The sequence below is a fragment of the Tauraco erythrolophus genome, chromosome 9 (genome assembly GCF_009769465.1).
Source record: "Tauraco erythrolophus isolate bTauEry1 chromosome 9, bTauEry1.pri, whole genome shotgun sequence".
Taxonomy (NCBI): Eukaryota; Metazoa; Chordata; class Aves; order Musophagiformes; family Musophagidae; genus Tauraco; species Tauraco erythrolophus.
The window spans coordinates 30,973,630-30,996,129 of NC_141473.1; the positions used below are offsets into that span (position 1 = coordinate 30,973,630).

The 22,500-nt window shown below is 37.0% G+C and overlaps 1 protein-coding gene across 4 annotated transcripts in view; it reads right to left on the reverse strand.

The window, feature by feature from the left end:
• PARG (poly(ADP-ribose) glycohydrolase) overlaps positions 1-22,500 on the reverse strand; it is a 70,659-nt gene that overhangs the window by 18,910 nt on the left and 29,249 nt on the right. For all 4 annotated transcript variants that reach the window (XM_086616249.1, XM_086616251.1, XM_086616253.1 and 1 more), the window contains 6 exons: positions 21,730-21,822; positions 19,076-19,233; positions 5,732-5,811; positions 3,520-3,580; positions 2,765-2,840; positions 167-314 (listed from right to left, as the gene is read on the reverse strand). In XM_086616249.1, coding sequence (XP_086472375.1) covers positions 167-314; positions 2,765-2,840; positions 3,520-3,580; positions 5,732-5,811; positions 19,076-19,233; positions 21,730-21,822 — 616 coding nt within the window. The remainder of the gene's footprint in view (positions 1-166; positions 315-2,764; positions 2,841-3,519; positions 3,581-5,731; positions 5,812-19,075; positions 19,234-21,729; positions 21,823-22,500) is intronic.

The window sequence follows — 22,500 nt, forward strand, 5'->3', positions numbered from 1 at the left end:
CCCATTGTCTTAAGAGGTGAGGTGAAGCAAGCAGCTCTTTGTCAAAAGAGTATTGATATTTTTCCTTTTTTTTTTTATCCCTACAACGTTTAGACATACTAAGCTTTAATTTGAAATATTTTTGCTGACCAGAATAAGATGTGAAACACTTTGCACGAAGACTAACCTGTGATGATAAGACATTCATTGTGATCCAAGACTTCAGTGATGAGCCTCGATACAATCAGTTCTGGGTTGATTAAAAAACGAATTTCTTCTTGAACTAGTCCTGCCCCGGTCACGCCACCTCCAACAAAACGGTTTGCAAAATCAACCTAACAAAAATATATTCAGGAGGATTATGAGATATGCAAACAGCATAAAATCCTTTCATCTACCAAGGTAAATAAAGTCCTGTACAAATTTGTGTTGAAATTTGCCACTGTCACTTAAAAATACAAGCAGCAGAACAGAACCTGATTAACAGCATGCCTTTCTCTTTTTCTCCTTTCTACTTTTCAGAAAACTTAAAACTAGACAAGTGAGATATTACACAGTAAAATAAAGTTCTGTATCTCACGTGCTCTGAATCTAAGTTTTGCAGGTTTTTGTTGAAGAGCACATATTTAAGCATAAAACACATTTCAGTAAACGTGAAAGATGAAAACAGTAAATTACCACATTCTTTTTGCATTTTACGGACATTGAAGAATTATTAAGCTGTCCTTTAATAAGCATTCTGCCCCAGCTGTACACACTGAAGCATTTTTAGCTCAGCACTGCCCCTATACCAGTTGTTTTGTACCTAAAAGAATCTCTTAAGAATTCTCCTTGAAATGCACTTAAACAGAATCACAGAATATTAGGGATTGGAAGGGACCTCCCTGCCTGAGCAGGACCAGTCAGGCTGGTCAGTCATTTTGACCATTAAAGGTTTCTGCTTGAAACAGAGAAGCTCTGGACTCTAATTTTTGCTGCAATAATACATATTTTACAAATCACGCTTCTGTATAGACAACAGTTTTTAAATTAACTGGTATTCAGTAAAGTGATTACTATTTATGTAAATTAACTGCCTGTATGAATTTATTATTTTACAAAGTCACTTCATCTTTCCAATGTTATTAGCTTCTTACTGATTTTTATTTAGATAGCTGGTGAGAGCACATTTACAGGAGGGGAACAAAAGTTGCTAGAGCAACATGAACATCTGCATAGAACACAAACTGATTCAGGAGTCAGAGTCAAGGCTAAAGCACACAAAGCCAGCCACTACAACAGCAAGCGTTCCTGAAGCCTGTCCTGGACATACCAACGCACTTCAGTTGTTTAAGACTTGCTGAAACTTGACTGTGATGCAAAAAAGTAACATGAAAACCACTCAAATGTTCAGTGCATCATGGCCCCAAGTGCACTTTAACTGTGCTGAGCAGCCTCACCTTGACCCCCATCCTCACCCTCGGCACACGGGTCCAGTTCAAACACACTCCCTTGCTCTGGACCTTGCCTGAGACACATCACGTATGGGCCCATGCCCAGTCCTGTCCTCTGCTGATGCCTACTTGCTGACTGGACATCTAGGATTGACCTTGGTGATCCGACTCATCACCTTGCATTTGTCTGATAAGTTTGGCCTGTCAGCAGAAACTGTTACTGTCACCATCCGGCTCTGCTTGTCCCAGCCAGTGACCCCGCCAGCCTAGGCTGGGATCACTGTGGACTCCTGGATGGTCTTGTCTCTGTCATCTTGTTCCCTCCTGCAATGAGTGCTCTTTGTCTGAGCAGAGATATTTTCTTTGATAAGACTTGAAATAGCCAGGAGGAAAGATATCACTCCCTAGGCCACGCTCAATCTTACAGGGTGTAAGAGAAATTTAAACAGTACACGAAAAAGCTTAATTCAAGCGTCTTTTACCTCTGAGTTTATAGAATGGTTGAATAGGCACAGCAGAAAACTGAATATTGTTGAGCTGTTGCTGAGTTCATAATAACTTCAACACACACTTTGAGAGCTGAAGTTTCATACAGTCAAAAGACGTTTTAAAGTTTTAGGAAAAAGCATTGCAGAACACCAGACCAGTAACCCACCTGAGCTACAGTCTCTACTAGATGCATCTGCTCTTTCCAGAGAAAGTCCTCTTCTTCCTTTGCACCAATTGCTCCTGGTTAAAGAAGTTCTAAATTTCTTTTGGTAACTGAACTCTAGAAGGCAAACTGTTGTGGTTTTGTTTTCGTTTTTGTTTTTTAAACAAAACACACAAAAAACCCCAATCTACTTTGAAAACTCAAATGTGTTCCTTGCTGCAGACATGGACAGGATATCCTTCTTATGAATCTCTTTAAGCTAACTGGCTCTGAGACTGAAACAGTGACGTTCACAGCAGCAAGAAAGTCTCTGAACTACTGACCTGGTCACTGTCTAGGGCATAAGAATAATTTTTTAAAAATAAACTGAAACCCTTGACAACTCATCAAGATCACAGTCTGAAACTCATCTTGTCAATCTTTGATCTTGGTTTGAACCAAAAGACCTGAAGCTGTCCATAGCTTGTGATTTTCTGTCAGCTCTTTTTGTAACAGGTACATGTGCAAATCTAGATGAGCTGGGGAATACTGACAGTACTAAGACTGCCCATGGAATTAATTTTGATGTTTCTTTTACACTGCATAACATCTTGCCATTTAAGTCAATTGAGGATAAACAAATAACTTTGTTAAGCTGGCACATCATGAAAGTATGACAAAAACATGACCTAAATCCACATTTACTGTTATATGCGCTTACCTGTAGCATACCTTGTCCACTGCTTTCAATTGTGCCTTCATAGGTGACATGCAATCTAGACAGTTTTTTCTGAGATCTATCATTGAGGAAAAATATTGTACAAAAAGGATGATTACAGAATCTCCACAGAGACATCCATTTTAAAAGAAAATCCATCCAAACTCAAACTTCTTATACACTTTATGTTAAAGTGGTTAAAAAAAAACCCTGATGTTTTAAAGAACATGCATGTGCCTTTCCGAAACAATTTGTAAAGGTTTAGCAGTTTCTTCACCTCTTTCACCATAAACCCCCAAATTTGAAATTGAAGTTCTATGTTTTTCACACAAGTTTGTCATGCATTAACTTGTCAACCAGCAAGAAAGCTGCAACACTTCTGTTTTCATTCTGATTACTACCCATACTTCATTATATTCCCTGTCATTTCTGAAATGAAGTCAGCTCTCTCTTCCCTGCGCCCCGCCCCCACCCCACCCCCCCCCCCCCCCAACTCAAGCAACAGCAAAGATGTGCTACTGCTTTAAAAATTCTCTTAAGGCTTGTTAGCTTCATAGGCAAATAAACATATTTGAAAACTCAGGGTGCTCAAACTACTTGTGGCAGTTTACCCTCCTCCTTCTGTACTTCTCTCCATAACAATCCATACCAAACATTGTTTTTCATAGTACTTCCACGTCTGAATCAATTCCATATGAATGGTGTTCAGCTATCACCAATTTAAGAAATTTCTTAGATTATGGGGATGTTTGACTTACCTTTCCCAGTCTGGAAACTCCTGGAGACACTGCCTTGTAAACGTCACCAATCCCGTAGGTTCTACAGGCAAACCAACCCCAGAGGAAAACGTATTAACTGTGGGAGCTTTAGTCCTTAGATTATTTTAAGTGGTAAGGCTTTTAAAATTACAAACATCATTCTTGGCAGAAACACAAGAGCTTAACTTTCCTCAGGAACAGCTTTGAATCCTGCCAAATTCCAAATCAAACTGTTCTCAGCCCTGCCAGGATATTCGTGAAATTCACTGTACTGCAACTGGGAAAAGACTCCTGCCCTCAAGAGAAAAAGAGGAGCCATTGCTCATTGCAGGAAGGATGCATTATCATCTTCTCTCCTTACTTTACTCAAAAAAGTTCAGTTTTGCAACAGAAACTATCAATCTTTTGCTAGGTGATGTCCGTCATCCTAATAAAAACTTCATTTGAGACTTACTTCTTTGTTCCAGTGAGTTCACTGCACTGGCTTATGAAAAACTTTCAAAACAGTATGTAAAACACAAACATATCCTTCCAAAAACATTAAATAATCCTATGCTTTTCTTCAAATTTATAGAGATTTAGGTGAAAAAAAGCATTGCTTGCTCTTAAAAAAAAAAAGCATACAGCTTTCAAGTAATCAAATACTTTTTCACAAGGGAACTCTGGTATCAGCGGTGATATTTTACAAATTAAGCGTTCACCTTTTAAGGACAGAGCCTTCAGCTGATATAGTCACCACTACGTTCTTTCACAAGGAATTCAACTACCATTTACAATAAAAAGAGTTGCAAAATTACTACAGTAATTTATAGAGCTAGGTTACTTCAGTCTTACTAATTCCTTAGACAAAAAGAACAAGAAATGGGGTCTTCTAAAGGTATGATAGGAATTCGTAATTCAAAAGAGAGCATTCAAGAATCTCATTAAACAATATTTAAAGTTGTAACACTAAGAAATCTAATACAGTCGTTTCATAAAGCATGTTCCCAACAGATTTCATATGCACAGGCAGTCAGGGACAGCTGCATAAATTTAGGGTTTGGTTTGCATGAAAAATTACTCAAGTATAAAAAACCCCTAGTACACTATATCTCTTCTCAGTCCCACACATAGATCACAATTTACTTTTTATCTCAGAGATTTAGTTCTATTGACATCGCTCAAAGTTTGATATCTGAAACAGGATGTAGCTGCATTTAATTTGTGGTGAATTAAAATGATGAGCTGAAGATGGACTGAACCAAGTAAAGGGATTTTTATTTGCAATAGCTTAAAGCTGTCTTTCTTTTAAAACAAACCCTTCTGAAAGAATATGAAGCTAACTGGCATGTAAATACTGGCATGTAAAGAAAAAATTCTTGTAAAAAAATACTATAAGGATATTGCTGCAGATGTGATGCATGCTACTACAGTAAAATCTTTCTCCCACAAAATACAATATATAAGCTCTGATACAGTTCTCACAAAAATAAATCTATTCTTGAAAGCTTATGCAGATGTTCAAATTCACAGTAAAAACAGAAGATCTGACTACACACACTTAGGAAAATATCACACTAACTTCTAGAAGAGTTGGGATTATTCTCAAGTCTTGCTATCACTTGTTTTATTTGAACCCTGCAAACTTCACACAAGTTTGCTTTAGAAGAATAGAAGGGAGAAATCTGAAACATCAACACAAGTAGGGGAAAATCCCTCAGAACTACAAACATTGTCAAAGGACTAAACATGCATACTGCAAGAAAGTATTGATTCAGACTCTTTAAGCCTGTGATTTTAATGACTACGTATGGTGCTAAGGTCCCTCTGCATTCTTGCTCTGACATGGTGCAGCGAGTAGTTGCATATATTACAACAATTATACATATGTATGTTTATACAGACACATTTATATACACACACAATTTATATATGCATATAAATATACAAAGGGAGGTGAAAATATATCACTATTTCACACATCCCCTCAGACATATATTTCAGTAAAAAAAACCCAAACAAACCACATGACAGAATAAGCTCCAAGCAAAAAATTTAATTGCATGCATCATCTATACGAGAAGAAGTGACATTAATATGAATATCAGTGTACTTAGCAAGCTGGCTTTTGTTACACACTTCCATCATAATGCTGCATAGCCATTTCTAAATTTAATGGGATTAAATTTTTCATGTTCTGCTTTGTAGTTCAAAAAAAGAATAAAGGATATACTTTTTTCTGTGACTCTCCTAAAATAGCAGAAAAGGGTCTTAAGTTTCTCAGGCTTCCTTGGTGACCGTCCTTCAAACAATCTGAAAAACAAGAAATATAAGCAATTAATTAGATTTCAGAGATACAGGGCATAGTATTTTGGCTACTTATCAATTGTGATTTAACCATTATGAACATATTTCAATTAGCCTTGCATTTAAATACTCTACTTCAGAAAGAAATCTCTGGACAGCCCCTCTGTAGCACGGGTCTTTAGGAGTGACAAGTTCATTCACTTGCCAAGTTTCTGATGAAGATGCTAAGTGAATACCTATCACACACTGATTTCGTAATATAAAAAAAAATCATAATTTCAATATGAACATCCAGGAAAGCTACTAGTTTTATTTGCAACAGACTGGCTTGGGTTAAAATAAGTGACCAAGGGGTGAAGACATATATGTTGAGTAGTCCAGGATGCAAACGTCTTACCCTACTTTCAGCTCAGTGAGTTACAGAGAAGAATATAATGCAACCATACTGCTTTCAAGAGTTGCACTGCACCAGCAGCATTCTTAAAGAAAAGAATCCACCCCCAACAGAAACGGCTTCATCCACTGGGCTACTACTGGCATTCTAACATTCATTTGTAAAAACCTAAGCATTAAAAAGAAGCATCCTATTTTTAGCCATTAAGTGAACGTATTCTTTTAAGGTAGCTGAAATACTTTTCCTGCATCATCTACCCTGCAGCAACTTGAATACACATTACTTAATTCCACTTCCCACAGAGTGACAAGGCATTGTTATTGGCAACACATAATGGAATATATCTGGAAGGAAGAATAGCAGCGACTTCTGAGATAATATCCTTTGAGTAGGAGGCCCACTCAAAGATGTCTGATACAGTGAAAGCCCTGAGGATGTAAGATTCCCTCCCAGTAAAGAGTTTAAGTAGAGCAATGACACAACATTATTCATTTGTTTCCATGTACTGGAATGACAACCTGCCTTTAAAACCAGAATGCTGTCAGGCGAATTTAGTTTTCAGTAGTGAAATGAACTAGATTTTTTCAGTATTTAAAAATTCTTATGAAGTATACATGCTGAAGAGATTAGTTTCACCTGAAATCTATACCAAGTCACAGAAGACAACTACGAAAATGTTAAAAATCTTTACGAAAATTTTTTTGTTCTTTGAACAACTAATCAGGACTTTAGGAAGGTAAACTCCAGACTTATATAGTCTATTTTAAAATGGACCAATATACAGGTTCTTTTGAGAGGCTGTGCTTACACAACTAACAAGAGGTTTGTAAAAGAAAGAGTTGATATGTATGTGTGTGTGTCTGTGTGCAGGTTCTTGCCTAAATGCGTAAATTATCTCTGACCTTTTATCTGGAAGTTCCATTTGGTATGAATCCTTTAAACTAGTTAATTTATCTGTTAACCCAATAATGCTTTTACTAGTTTTTTGCCTCTTTACTTCAAATGGGAATCTTGCTTATGTTACAAACTCGCAGTAGAGAGTTCGTCATGTCACAAGGGCAATGCATGATTTGGCATAACTAGCAGACTGGGGAGGAGAAGTCCAGAACTAGAAAAACTGCATCTGGAATAAGCCAGATCAAGCTAAAAGGTAATGGCAAGGAAGATGAACTTGGTTTCATCCATTACAGCTACTCACCAAAATGCAGTCACTGTCAATTATGGAGTTTCAACCAAATATTTTTTTTTAAAATCTGAAGTGCTCAGCATTTGCGTGCCTTTTCTTTTGTTAAAAGCTGCAATAAATACCTCTCCTCTTTGTCTCCTGGTGTCTAAGCTAGAGTAATGATGATTAGCCTCTGAAAAATCTGATTTACAGCAGATAAACATTTCCAAAACACCATCTATAATTATAATAACAAGAAGAGACATCTGTATTTCTGTTCTAGCCCTGTATCGTTGGGTAAAAACCCCAAGGCAGCACAAAATAATTTGAAAGGCCCTTGGTTCTGGCACAGGCATCCCTTGCTGTAGAGGGATACTCCACACTATGGGGATAGAAGAATACCGTGGTGTTCAAAATTATCTACATTTTGACCTAGTAGCGATATGCATCCAGAAACTACACCCATCAGATCTTTTATAGCAGCTAGCACAAGAGCTCTCATCATCATCCTCTATCTCACAGTATTTACTTTTATTTGCTATGACACAACATAAATTGCACTTTCTCTTTGAAAATCCACTGCCATTGTTAAAATACTGAAAAATAAATATGTTTAACTGGTTAATTACTAAATTACTGATTAATTAATTACTAATTAATTACTAAATTAATTACTAAAACCAAAAGCAGGCAACACCAGTCCTGAATACACGTTTGTCCAAAGTAGAATACACTCATAAAAGAATAGCCATTTATGGCAGGTTGAAGACACCATGTCTTAGATTGATATGCTTGGATTCACCTCATATTTTCTGTGTCTAGAATTTACCTTTATTAGTGAGCTAGTGGCAAACTGAAGATGGCTATCTCCAAACATGCTTTTTATTACATATGTTTGCAATATACAAACCACTAGACTATTACTTGCACATTTTCATATAATCAAATCAGAGAACTTTTGTCCTCACCTATTTTAATTAAAAGTTCTTTACAACAATAGGAATTTGTTTTAAAGGCCAATTGGACCAGTGGAAAAATCCCCACAGATTTTAATGAGCTACAAATTATTCTTAGCATTATGGTATGTAATTATTTTAAGTTATTGATATTCATTCAGTTGAATCTGACTGCCTCATGTGTTTTTTTAAATTTCCACAGAAATCGTATCACAATGACATCAATGATTCAGCAGACTTCCAGCAAGCTATACTAGTCAGAAGCAGAAAGAAAAGCACAAGAGAAAAACCAAACCCTCCCCACCTCCAACACACAGAGGCAGCCAAGCCTTCTTAAGCGCAGCGCAAAGTAACCAGTCATCTTTGTGAATGCATTGAACATTGAGGGTGGTGAGGCAGTGGAACAGGTTGCCCAGAGAAGCTGTGGATGCCCCATCCCTGGAAGCGTTCAAGACCAGGTTGGATGAGGCTTTGGGCAACCTGGTGTAGTGGAGGATTTCTCTGCCCATGGCAGGGGGGTTGGAACTAGATGATCTTTGAGGTCTCTTCCAACCCTAACCATTCTATGATTCTATGCAACAGTAAAAGCAAATGATATTTACAAAATCGAAAACGGCCTAGTCCTGTCCCGTTAATTTGAGGATATAACACGGCAAAGTTATGAACATTTCAAACTTAAACTCTACTTCTAAAATGACCAATTAGGCAACATTATCAGTTTTACTTCTGAAGCAAGTATCTCTATTTTGAAGAGCAAAGCTAGATGAGGGCATCAATAAGATATTAAATAAAATTCTTCAAGCTCTGAGACACAGATCCTACTAAAAAAACCACCCCAAAATGTAAGCAGAAACCACATAATCAATTTCCTGACAGAAGCGCCCAAGGCCAAAACCCATTAATTCCAATTAAAGAACTCATCCAAATGAAGTGCACTGTAAATCAAATGCAAAGCACCGCAAGCCCACTTGCAGTCGAGGTAATTGAAATATTACTGGCAACTGCATATGTAAGCTGTTTTGCTTTGTACAAGATGTTCCCACTGCCAGGCAGCTAACTTGAATTTAGCAGATACAGGAGCAAAGAAAGCTTGCAGGGCTGATCATCAAACACAGCTGCAAATTTATCTCTGGCTCTCCAGCTTCCAAGCCAGGGTAGCGGTAATGTTAATCAAATAAAAGACTTCTACAGAGATACACTTAAGTATTCAAGGAATCAAGGTCAGATATTAAAAACCATGAGAAAGTAGATGTGTGAACAACGTCATAAACACAAAAGAGATTGTTAAAGTCATTGTAGCTAAACAAAAATTCTTTCCGAGCAAGTATTCAGACACTTCATTCAATGGTTCTGAAGAGAAATCCTATATATGACAAATAAAGTATTAAAAATAATAGGAACTGATACTGGGGAAATGTAAAAAAAAAAAAAATTAAGTTATTTAACAACTGTCGGTAATGATATAGTAAAGTTACAAGGCAATGGTTTATACTGTTTCAATAACTATTACGAAAATGTCTGCATTTGTTTTGCATTAGCATTTTCCCTAAAATTTTAGAGGGGAAAAAAGTATTTTAAGTGTAATCAATATTCTGTTTTTTGCAGTCTCATTGACTGCAAACTCAAAATTGTCTTAATTTCAACCAACATTTCCACCTTACAAAGCTGAACTCAAAAGATCTAAAGAACCTGCTCCTAAGTCCTCCAAGTGCTGAGACAAGCAGCAAGTCTGCAAGGTACTTCAAAGAGTGCATTTCCAATGACACAACATCAACACGATTTAATGACTTTAAGAGCTACACAAAAGTGACCCTGGCACACATACAGTTTACTGGAGAAAAGTTGAGCCAGCTTAAGTAAACAGTTCTAAAATACATTGATTCGATTAAGGTTTAATTAAAACACAGTAGTTTACTTGTAAAATTTAATTTCTAAGGAGTTAAATTGATCCCTTGATGTTACTTGAAGTACTGGCTCCAGTAATTTTTACAAGTAGAAGGAATCATTACAATCGCGTGGTTTAACCTCCCAGTTAAATAATTTCATATTGGTATTTCCATCCCCAGCTTGTATTTTCCCATCCCCAGGCTGGGCTTCCTTTGAATGTTTCTTTTCAAAGAGTATAATCCTGTCTTTACATTGAAATCAGAACCAGTCATAAGAGACAAAAGGCTGTCCACGCTGTGACAATAAGCAAAAACTTGTAGTATAATCATACTTCAAAGAATACTCCCATTCACAAATCCATGGCATTCACGTGTGCTGTTTGCAAAAGCATGGATACACACTTTTATACTTATGGTCCCCACAATTAACTATGTGTGCTTTTTCTTAACTACCACAGGCAGTGAAAAGTGCCTTTTTCTTTACTACTATAGTTGAAGACACGCTTGTATTGTTTCTTGTATTTCAGTGTGATCTCACTAAAGGTAACATAGCATCTAAGCAAGCGCAAGACATTTTCCTAAAACCTCATTTTTTCTCCTACAAATAGAAGGGGAAGCAGGATTTACAAGGAAGTAGTATGGATAGGTGAATCTCACCCAGAAAAGCGACTGAGCAGGGGGATGGATGGATGGAAAGTTAAGACAGAAATTAAAATACTGAACAGACATTACCTTCGACCTCAAGAAAAGAGCTAATCACTAAAGAGAGCTTTAGTCTAATCTATAGGATGACAGAACACTTGGAAAAGAGAATAAACCAAACACCTTGCTTTTTGTATCTTGTTGCATTTCAAGCCTAAGCTTATCAGATGTATACATGTAGGGGCTGGAAATACTGTGCTTACGTGTGTTCCTGTCAAACTTGTGTTACGCTCCATATGATTGAGGGCTATTTCCATCAAAGGCTGAGCATTCTCAATTGCTAGCAATCTTAATGGGAACTACTAAAATTTGACACTGATATATGAACCCTAAAAGAAAACTAATATAGTGTTGAATGGCACAATAAACTCATCATTTAGTATTACATCGGTGGCACTGGGGAGCATCTCTTCCATATTTCTCCTCTGATTTTTTTCTCCCTGGGAAAGAAAAAAGGCGGAGTTCCTGAACAGAAGAGAAAAATAAAACACTCCCCTTTTTCAAAAACAGTATTGTATTTTTAGTGAAGTATTCTTTTAAGCTTTGCTTTGCAATGCTAAGCACAGTTAATCAAAACACTTTGTTCTAGAGTTCTGTCACTATTATTTGACTTTTTTATTCAATTGTGCTCAAGGTAACCTTAGTTATGCACGCATTAAGGACTATCTATAGATTATTAGTGTATCTCGTGTCTAGCAAATCTGTATGCAAGAATGTGCACAGAGAGAGAGAACCTCATCACACAAGAGTTGGAATGTGTATATAATTATGTGTGCTTATCACATGATTGCACAGGATAGAGAACAATCTCTTTCACTCTCTAAATATACAAAAGGAATTCAGCCTGCCATATAGGAATAATTGGATTTACGTTAATTACCTGTATCCTTTGCCTGAAGTATTTTCTGAGGAAGCTGTTGAAATTGGTTATGTACTGGGTGAGGTTCCCTCCCAAACAGAAGTATTTATCTTCCTTTTCAGCCAGAGTGCTACATCACTAAGGCTTCACTTCAGTGAAAAAGATGGAAGACAGTTCCAGTCAGTTACTGGTCAAGGATTTTCCACGAAGAATGGAGCTGCAACAAGTCTTTCATTGGTACCATTTACACTCCCTTTATCAAGATAAATTAATCACACAATGTTTTGTTCCTGCTTACATACCTGTATATTCTGAATAGCAATACCCCAGACCCACTCTGGTCTCCAAAGCACCCCAGGGGGTGCGCAAGACAATCCACTAGGATGCAAGAGGAAAATATTTTCGGACCTTTTATAAAATAAAAAAAATATAGAATCATAGAATCATAGAATGGTTAGGGCTGGAAGGGACCTTCAAAGGTCATCTAGTCCAACCCCCCTGCAAGGAACAGGGATATCTCCAACTAGATCAGGTTGCTCAGGGCCTTGTCCAACCTGGCCTTGAACGTCTCCAGGGATGGAGCATCCACCACCTCTCTGGGCAACCTGTTCCAGTGTTCTACCACTCTCATAGTAAAAAATTTTTTCCTAATATCCAACCTGAACCTACCTCCCTCTATTTTAAAACCATTACCCCTTGTCCTATCATAACTGGCCCTCCTGAACAGCCTCTCCCCATCTTTCCTGTAGGCCCCCTTGAGGTACTGGAAGACCGCTATAAGGTCACCCCGGAGCCGTCTCTTCTCCAGGCTGAACAGCCCCAACTCTATATATATTATAGAGTTGGGGCTGTTCAATATATTTTTAAGAGTGTTTATTTCACCTTTATCTCATCCTTTTTCCTTTTTTATGCATGCTTTAGAATGTAATATATTAGTACAGTAGTATATGTATGTAATTCATAAATAAACAACCATGCATGCTAAAATTTTTTTTACTGATAAGTATGTGCGATCAAAAAAGTTTGGAGACCATTGCCCTAGGCAGCTTTTAATACTTCAACATCAATTACATAATGTAAGATGAGGAAACCTTAGCAAATTTGAAATGGGAAATTCTTATATCCAACAGAAAATATAAACCCTTTCTACAAAGTCCTGCAGCCATTTAAAATATTTTAAGTGAGAACTAAAAGTAAAGCTATTCAGAACATCAAAACATCGACTCATGAAATTTGGACTTAATACAAATTAAAAGCAGAATGATCCAGATGAGAAATTCCTCCCAGAGACAAAAGGCAGACAAATTAACTACCTCTCTGACAACACAAAAGGAAACACCACTGTCCAGATCTTGCACTTCCTGACAGGAAAATGCAGTGCAACCTTACACCAGTCACCTCCTCCCCCAATCAACCCGTGACGTACAGCAACGTCAGTTCTGCTATTCTGGTGACTAGTGTATGTCTCTTCCACTTAATAACATGAATTCCATCTTTCTGTATTAAAACTGCCTTCCTTTTCTCTGTTTATACAGGAAGTAATTTAGAGTTTTTGAATTCCCTTGGCATCAAGTAGGAGAAAAACAATACATTCAATAATTCAACCCCGTAGGCAATTTCTTATTTACTGTCATGTGTCATAGGTACAAGCTGTTGTCATCTCTAAGCTATTTAAGAATGTTGTACTATTCAACATCCTTATGTTTAATCACAACTTCATATTTAGATTGATTTGTGACTTTTAAGATTTGTAAAAACAAAAAACTGAACAACGTAATTTTGTTGGTAATCTAGACGCAAAAAACTATCTTTCCATCTCAGACATTCACATATACCCACATCTCTATTCTCTGTGCTTCTCATTTTGTAATTTTGTTTATTGTGGCACGTAGAGAGAGAGAACTTGGAGAATCACAACCTATTTTAATAAAAAGTTTTAGTGATTCCGGAGTCTTAAAATACATCCGATTGATACTTGATTTTGATGAAATGACACGATGCTAACTCCAAGAATGCAACACCAAGGAATAGCAGGGTAAAATGTTTTACCCTGAGGATCTACAACAAAAGACATGCCACAGCATGGTACAACTAAGTTCAGGACTAAACGACTATACTTACTAAGCTCACAAAAAATATTCATATTGAGTACTGCTTTAATCACTACAGCAAAGTAATTATGCCAGACTTTTCAAGAATGGTGTGCTTTCAAATTTGTCTATTTAAAGGGTACTTCATCATTTACCACACACAAATGCTGATTCTAAATTTTTCAGAAAATTATTCTCTACTTCAAGTATTCCATTCAAGGCTAATTAGAACATATACCTAAAGCAGGCGTAACAGAGTCAGTTTTGTAGGATCAGTGTCTTTAAACTCAGAAAACCTAGAACCAGTCTTCAGAGGAGCTATGCATCTCTCAGTCCAAATCAAGTTCTCTCAAAGTCTAGATAATTTATTCCCCAGAGAATACTCAATTAGTGTTGCAAAATTGATGTTGTTTATGAAGAGACAATTGCATTACTGGTGAATTAGATTTCAATTCTCCTGCATAAACATACTATACAGTTTGCCCATTTCCTTTCATATATTACACATTCCACAAAAGACATATATATCTTAACTAGTGGGTTTTCCCCCCTTGTTTCCAATCACTTCAAATTACTTTAAAGGTTTGTTTGATAAAGATGAAGAAATTAAGTCCTAGTGGAAATAATGGTGGTTTCAGACCAGAGCATCCACTAATTTCTGTGCCAAAAGATCCACCAGGCTTACGTCATTAGACATACTACCTTCAATTATTAATTCAATTTCTTTGATGGGAGCTATTACGGATGCATAGTATCTCCAGTTTAACTACAGTAGTTTTTTGAAAAACAAAAACAGAGGAATTATTGTAACTTGACACAATAGCTAAGAATGGATACATAGCAGGTCAAAGACACAGCAAAAGCAAACTGGGTCCTTGACAAACCTGTCTCCTTTTCAGTCATCCAGACCACTGACTCAAGATTGCAGGTTTTTTCCTTATACTTTGCTTTTACATACAATCAAACTAGGTTGTGTCCTAAATTACCAAATTCTATAGTGTTAAGGTACAGGTCTGATAAATTGGTCAACAGAAGGAAGAAAAACCTCTAAAGTGCAAAGCCTTGTGGGACAGTGAACATTATCCATTACAGCATCTTACAAAAAAAGAAATGCAGGAAGGCTTAGTTCAACCTTATCTTTAATATATTTCAAGAGGAATATATTTTTTATGAAAGTACTATGCTAAACCACAAACTATTCACAAAGAAGATTAATTATAAGCATCACCATAAGAAACTACTTAAAACTGTGCAACCAACATTGTAATTATAGAGATGATCTCAGAAGAGTCAATGCAATTCATGCTCTAGATTCAACCAGCATACAACTTCCATGGAAAATTTATCAGTAAGGAATGAAAAGGCAAGTTTAATTATTTCTTTCTTTTGTGATAGGATATTTTTGCATAAAGCTGTCTGATCTATTGTCATCATATCTATTATAAAAGTGTTTTTAAAAAGAATTTTAAAAATTGAGCTCTTTATATGTAGCTTGATATTTTGAACGGAAGCAGTATTTCATGCTACTTAGTATGATCTAATATTTGGCCACTGAATGGATGTCATTCTATCTACTAGAATTCATAAATACTGAAGTTCTCAAACTACGGATTCCATTTTATTAACTACGTTTGAAATGAAGTTATTAATGACTTAAGAATCATAACAGGCCTATCCTTGCCAAGTACAAAAGGGAAGAATTCAATTAGATTACTGAGTATTTCATTATACACAGGTGACTTTCAGTCTGTAGCATGATGAACAATCAAAATAGACAGTTGGTGTCACAACATACTATTACGTAGTTTCAGTGTAAAAAGAGGAAGGCTCACATTTTTTCCTCCTCTCATCTGGCAAGACCAACAGGCAAGAGAGGAGAAGAGAACTAAAGCATAGATGATTTGCATTAATGCTAACACGTACAACCGCCTTCCTTCCAATCAGCTGCAGTTATTAGCACACGCAACAACACTCAAGCAACTCACCAGCATCACTGTAGTCACAGGAGAAGAAACAAACAAAAGAGATGAAAAAAAGAAAAATAAAAAAGGAGTAAATTCTTGATATTTGGCACTGTTGTTTTTCCAACACATTTGTATGGGTGTAGGGGTGGAAGTCACAATGTTAGTTAGTACCGCATAAAAACCTAAAGCAGGGAGAAGTCTGCGAGGGAAGAGGGAACATGACAGCATTTAAACGCAGAAACTGTAACTATTTTATCATGTATAAAAAGGTACTAATGTTTAAGTCTGCATAAAGTGAATTGCTAAATGACTGCTGTGTAAAACTGGAAACACAAGAAAGAAACAGCTTATACTGTTCTGTTTCTAACTTAAGGCACAAATTTTATCTTTCAGTCCCAAAGAGTTGAGAGGAGGGGTGGAAGCCTTTTGTATGAACATAGAAAGGGCACGCATAGTGGAATCAAGGAACACATTTACTAAAGAAAAGAATCTCTCAAATGCTAGCATCCACTCAGTAATTTTGGTTCGTTAGGGAACCATGGCAGATTATTTTTTTTTGTACCCAAAGAACAAAGTCATTCATTCACAGTCATGTAGCAGATGAATTATGCTGAGGAAAGAAATAAGTCTGGAAAAAGCTGCAGACCATAATACTGTGGGGAAAAAGGGTTGCTGTATGGAAAAATCTGGTACGCCCATCCCTAAGCAGACAGAGCAAAGCAGCAGCCTCCAAAGCCTTTACATCAAAACACCATTATAAAGAGGAAAAAATGTCACAAACATTTTAACTTCAGTCATTGCCTATTGCCTTTTATGTATATCCAGCTCCACGAAGGGTGGAGAAGAAAATACACACTGCAATGGACCAAACCTTGTAGTCTTTACAAGTCTGAAACAGTAGCTTAAAACATAATTTTTTATTGTCTGTTCTTGCTATTAAAGAACCAACTTTTCAGGGCAAGAAAATAAAGGGATGACAGGAGGAAAAAGAAATAGGATACTATCCATCCTCCTTTCCCCCCCCTCGTTTTAGATTTCAACTACCTCAAGTTACATGAGTAGTGTGATACAAAATCACAAATTCTTGTAGCACTCTCTCTACTACTTGCTCTCTTGAATCTCCTTTTGCTTTTATTCTGCCAGTCCCCCTCTCACTGACACACTCATTTTATACACTGTCATCTCTTGTATTCTACTTCACTAATCTGCTCATTATCAAATGCAAAATACAAAGGGAAGGGAAATTTTGGTCCAACTAACTGGACCAAAGTTAAAAAAAGGACTGAAAAAGGAAACTGTAATTATACAAAAATCACATAAATCGGCAAATACTGAGGAAAAGCCACTTTTAATCCTCAAGAACCAGAGGACATCAGCTTCTTTTCTTTTCTCCAGTTTGGCAACGATATTCTTGCACTTAGACAAATAAAATTGGCTTTCTACCCTATGTGACTAAAAGCTGAGCATTACCTCATCCACAGTGCAAGAGGAAGGCCTGAAGGTTGTCTGCTGTATTATCCCTTTTAAGTAACATTGTTGGATCTTAACTATGAGTGATAACACTAGGAAGCCAAGCCAGAAAACAAAGGAGGACTGACTGGAATAGGGCTGAAAATCCTGAATAGCTAATACTTTATACTGGTCATTCTTTAAGTCTGTGGCAGGAAACTATTTACCTAATAATTTGCCAGGGCTTTTTTATTTAAGAGTAGTTCAAAATATTATGCCCTGAGTTAACCTCTAGTATTACACTGTACTACTGTGATTCTACATTGCTGTGCAACGTTCATAGACAAGAATATGGATTTACTCCAGTGATTTAACAGCATTTTATTCTGTAGTCGGTAAGAATTCAACTGCTTGATTCATAATATGCTTAAGTTACAACAAAAATTGGTACCTTAAAGTCCCTTAAAAAAACCCATCAAATTCAGCTAGAAATGTGCAGCTGGTGCAGCCAAACAGAACTTTTCCCAGAACTTTATTGCCCTTTTTCATTGCTCTGAACACAAATATTTTTTAATGCATGGATGGTACCTTTCATTTATTTGTTCTTATGAACTAATGGTGGAAAAATATGCTGAATTGTATCACACATTAGTGCCCACCCACACTTCTCTTTTGTAATCCACTGCACTGTTGGAATAAACACCAAGACAGTGACCCTGGTCTCTCTTCTGAAATACACAGTATAGAGAAACCTGTGCTAGCCCTTAAAGACAGCAAGAACCAAAACCATTATTAGTATGTTGGCACACCTGACAATTTATTCTGGGAAGTTCTAGTCTAATACAGCTCTTATGACACAGGTACCTGTGATCAGGATACTTGGGTAACAGTATTTTTATCTCTCATCTCAGTTTTCAGAGCATATACACTACATGTTAACTGGGAGTAATAATAAAAACTCTAGATCGATAATCTGTCCAAGCTCCAGCCTAACAAACTTAAGGTTGATCTACACAGCCTTTATGGAAGTGCCCAGAAGAAGACAAACTCTTTTCTAAGCTACAAGTCCACGTGTACCATAATACTTTGCAGCAGGAAACGTCTCTATCCTCTTCCTCCATTTAAGACTGAAATAAGCATATTTAAAAAAATTAAACGTGAAGAAAAATTTCTAATCAAAACTGCCTGTATGCTAGCGTCAAGGAAAAATAATAAGTGTTTGTTTAGAAATCAGAGTATCTTTTAATTAAACTTTTATTGTGGTTTTGAAACCTTTTTAGGCTATCTTGTAGCAAAAAGGACATGTTTATTCTACCATGCAACTCTACAATTGCCTTAAAATGATAAGAGATTGTATGGATGCTGAAGGATTAAGTCCTATTGATGTGACTTAATGCGCAGATCACTACTGCTGACACAAAGGAGACAACAGAAACATGGCTGGGGAAACAATGACCGTTAATTTAAATACATGTAGAACACTGGGAGCACACTGAAATACACTGTTTCTCTGGCATAATTAGGCTGATACAATTCCCTACCTCCTCATAAGCCATTTGTCTGCAAATAGTGTATCTGTGTGGGTGCATGCACGGAAGAAAAAAAGAGAAAAATTTGGAATATTCAGCATATCTTCCTGTGCACAAGATCCTTTCTTACACATAGTTTTCTTGTCCCTTAGAGGTAAAAGGAAAAGACAGAAAGCAAACTACCAAAGCAAGAGAAACAATGAGTTTCTCCTCTAAATGAGAAAACCCTTCAATGAAAATATTGTTATCAGCTTCATTTACCCCAGGGTGCCATACCTGTTGAAGTTAATGTCCGGATAACTAGAATACTCAGACTTCATCTTCGCATTGCGACGTGGAAAAGTACAGAAGAAAGCATTGGCTAGAAAACTAGCAATCTGTTCCTGTGACATCGTGATGGAGTGATTCATCTTTTGTTTCAGTAGAGGTATCGGCTACCAACAAAAGAAGCGAGGGGGAGGGAAGGGCAGGAGAGAAGGGAGGGAAAGAGAGAGAGAAAAATAATTAGCTTACCCGTTTTAAAAGAAAAAATGGGCGCACAAAATTACATTTGTTAAATTAGAGCAAGAGTAATTTAGGCCATTGGTGAACCCTTTAATCAGCAGCACCATTAAAGTCAAGAACAGTTTATTCAAGACATTTCAGAAAAAGCTTGCTTGACAAACTGCAGATTTCTAATCGATAATAAAAAGAAAGACCAAGAAAATGCAACTTATCAAACAAAACCATGGGGAATGGAGAGGGGGGAAAAAAAACCAACAGTTGCAAATCCTGGGCAATCTTAAAAACTGAAGTAAAATCCTCTTTCAATAGCTATATAGGTAAGAACCCTTAAGGAACGCTTTCAGCTACAATAACCACGCTTTATACTTTACAGAGAAACGTGGAAGTCACACCACAGATCATCACTCTATGACTTGCTTTCAATTTTTTTTCCATCATACTTGAAGAAACAACACTGATAATATTTGCAGAAAGTGCATGATTATCCATTGTTTTATAATCTGAATGAACAAAAAGCTCAGCTTCACTTTGGTCTTCAGTTAGGGTTTTATTTGACTCAAGTTAGAGTTTCTTTAATATAAAAAGAAACAAAGGGGCAGGGGGGAACCAAAAAAACTCTGAAGTGTTATACATTTTCCATTTTATCAGGCTTTAGCCTTCTGATTTGGAATTTTTGCTCAACACATTCAGGGCATTTTTTTTTTTTTTTTTTAATTATGTGATAATACTGAGGGAAGGGAATGGGAAAAATATTCTGACTGCTAAGGGGTCCAGTAACAATTACGATAAACCCTCTTGACAGTAAAAAGAGAGCACAGTTTTCACCTCTTCTTCCAATATTCTCAGCCATCATCATTAGCCTAGCTCCAGGAGAGCTGAGCAGCTATGTTTTAATCCTTTTAGCTGTGAATAAAGAAATTGGTACTAATTTAGACTGTTGAATACACAGCCCTGTTTATTTCACAAAACAAACAAGTTTTCCTTCGTTCTTATAACTACTACATTCACATTCACCGATTCTTATTCTGTCTTCTGGCTATTTAATTAATAAGCTATATTATGATGTCTGAAGCCACACAGCTGGAAGGGGAGGGAAAAAGCCCGAGAAGCTCTCTCTAGTAAGTTCTATAAGCCTATAAAACCAGGATATTTTGGACAGCATGTTACATGCTGTCCCCCTTTAAGTCCTTCCAGTACCTAAAGGGGGCCTACAGGAAAGCTGGAGAGGGACTTTTTACAGGGGCATGTAGTGACAGGACAAGGAGCAATGGCTTTAAACTGAAAAAGGGGAGATTTAGATTAGATCTAAGGAAGAAATTCTTCACTCAGAGGGTGGTGAGGCACTGGACCAGGTTGCCCAGAGAAGTTGTAGACGCCCCATCCCTGGAAGTGTTCAAGGCCAGGTTGGATGAGGCTTTGGGCAACCTGGTGTAGTGGAGGGTTCCCTGCCCATGGCAGGGGGGTTGAAACTAGATGATCTTTGAGGTCCCTTCCAACCCTAACCATTCTATGATTCTATATTAGAACAAATTCAGCTTTATGTCTAACCAAAAAATGTCTGAAAAAGTTTTCTACAATTTACAGTGCCTAACAGTACATTATTTTTATAAAAGGCATTGCTACATGAATTTGCAAGTCTTGTACTTGACTTTGTGTTCAGAAACTTCAGAGCATTCTCAAAAGCTTCCCCATCAGCTAGTAAAAAAAAAAGAAATATTCATACTGTTTGAAATTATATATCTACTGTAGGATCCTTGCAGCATAACAAAGTAGGGAGTGATTCTCCCCGCTCCAGTCCAACAAAATCAATTTAGAAAATTGTAACAAAGTAGATCACAAATTAGAGTCATTACCCTGCTACTGTGTTACTTATCACACATCCCTACTTACTTGATCAGACCAATTCACTTTTATCAGCTTTACTACCTACAGAACAGATTCGCGTAGCAACAAAAGAATTGGTTAAGGTTTGTATGTGCACAAGTATTATGATGCTCTAGCTAGAATAAAATATGCTCTCAAGTAAATGAAGGCTTTATGAGAATACTACTTCTAGGATTAAAAAAATTAGATGTTTTAAGATTATTCAAGTATTTCAGTTTATAAGTGTGATTTTCAAATCTCAAAGGTTTCATGGCCACTTCATTTAAGAAAAGCAAGAAGAAACTCCAGCACATAGAAACGAAAGAGTTACTGAAGTTCAGACTAAAAATTTGACAGCGACATACACTCTTTTTAACATTCCATTATACCATTATAGACACGTATTGTCCATTCTGCGCCCTAGGCCTCAGCTACATTCAACACAAAAACTACAGCTTTTATTAAGAGTATAACATGATCCTGATGTTTTCACCTTAGCCATTAGTTGTAGTTTGCAGAAAAGTGGTCTGCCACAGAGCACTCAGCAAGCTGCGCTTACTTACCTGGGTGCAGATACTAGGGAGACAGAGTGCCAGCTTGACCATATCAGGAAGAATGGACTGGAACAAATGTTGAGCCTCTGCATCTTCAAGAACCTGTTAAAAAAAAAAAAAGAGGGGAAGAAAAAGAAAAAAGGCTTTTTACTTCAGAAATAACGATGGTACAAAAAGTTTGTGAAAACAGGACTCATCCAAAAGAAACGAGAAGAAAAAAGGTCCTATTAGTTTCATGCAACTCTGTAGCATTTTTCATGGTAGTACCTCACTGCATTTTACCTTGCAACAATCCTCTAAATGAAATACAGAAACAACTCTCAAGAGTTGTAGCTGAGACAACATGTCACCAAACGTCCTATAAAGAAACCTTGAATAAGTTATCGTTTGACTCTTTCCAAAGCAATGAACTGAATTCTCAACTGATAAAAATCACTACCTAATCACAAAATACTGGAATGATGTACTTAACTTTCATATTCAGGTCACAGTCCAAGACAAGTATCTGTGACATTCTCCTGTTAAGGACACATGAAACACACTGCTGGGTCGGATCAGTGGTCCTCAGCAGCAGCAACAGGAAATACCATGTAAGAAGAGCATGCAAGCCTGGGCACTTTGTGCTGTCCACCCCTCATCATGTTCCCTTAAGAACTACAGCTGTTGGATTACATACGTTAAAGGGTGCAGCCTGCCTGGTCTCACATGCTGCAGTTGCAATCTTTTCAGTCTCTTCCTGTAAGACAGCCGATGCCATGACTATTTTAGCTGCCCCTCTCT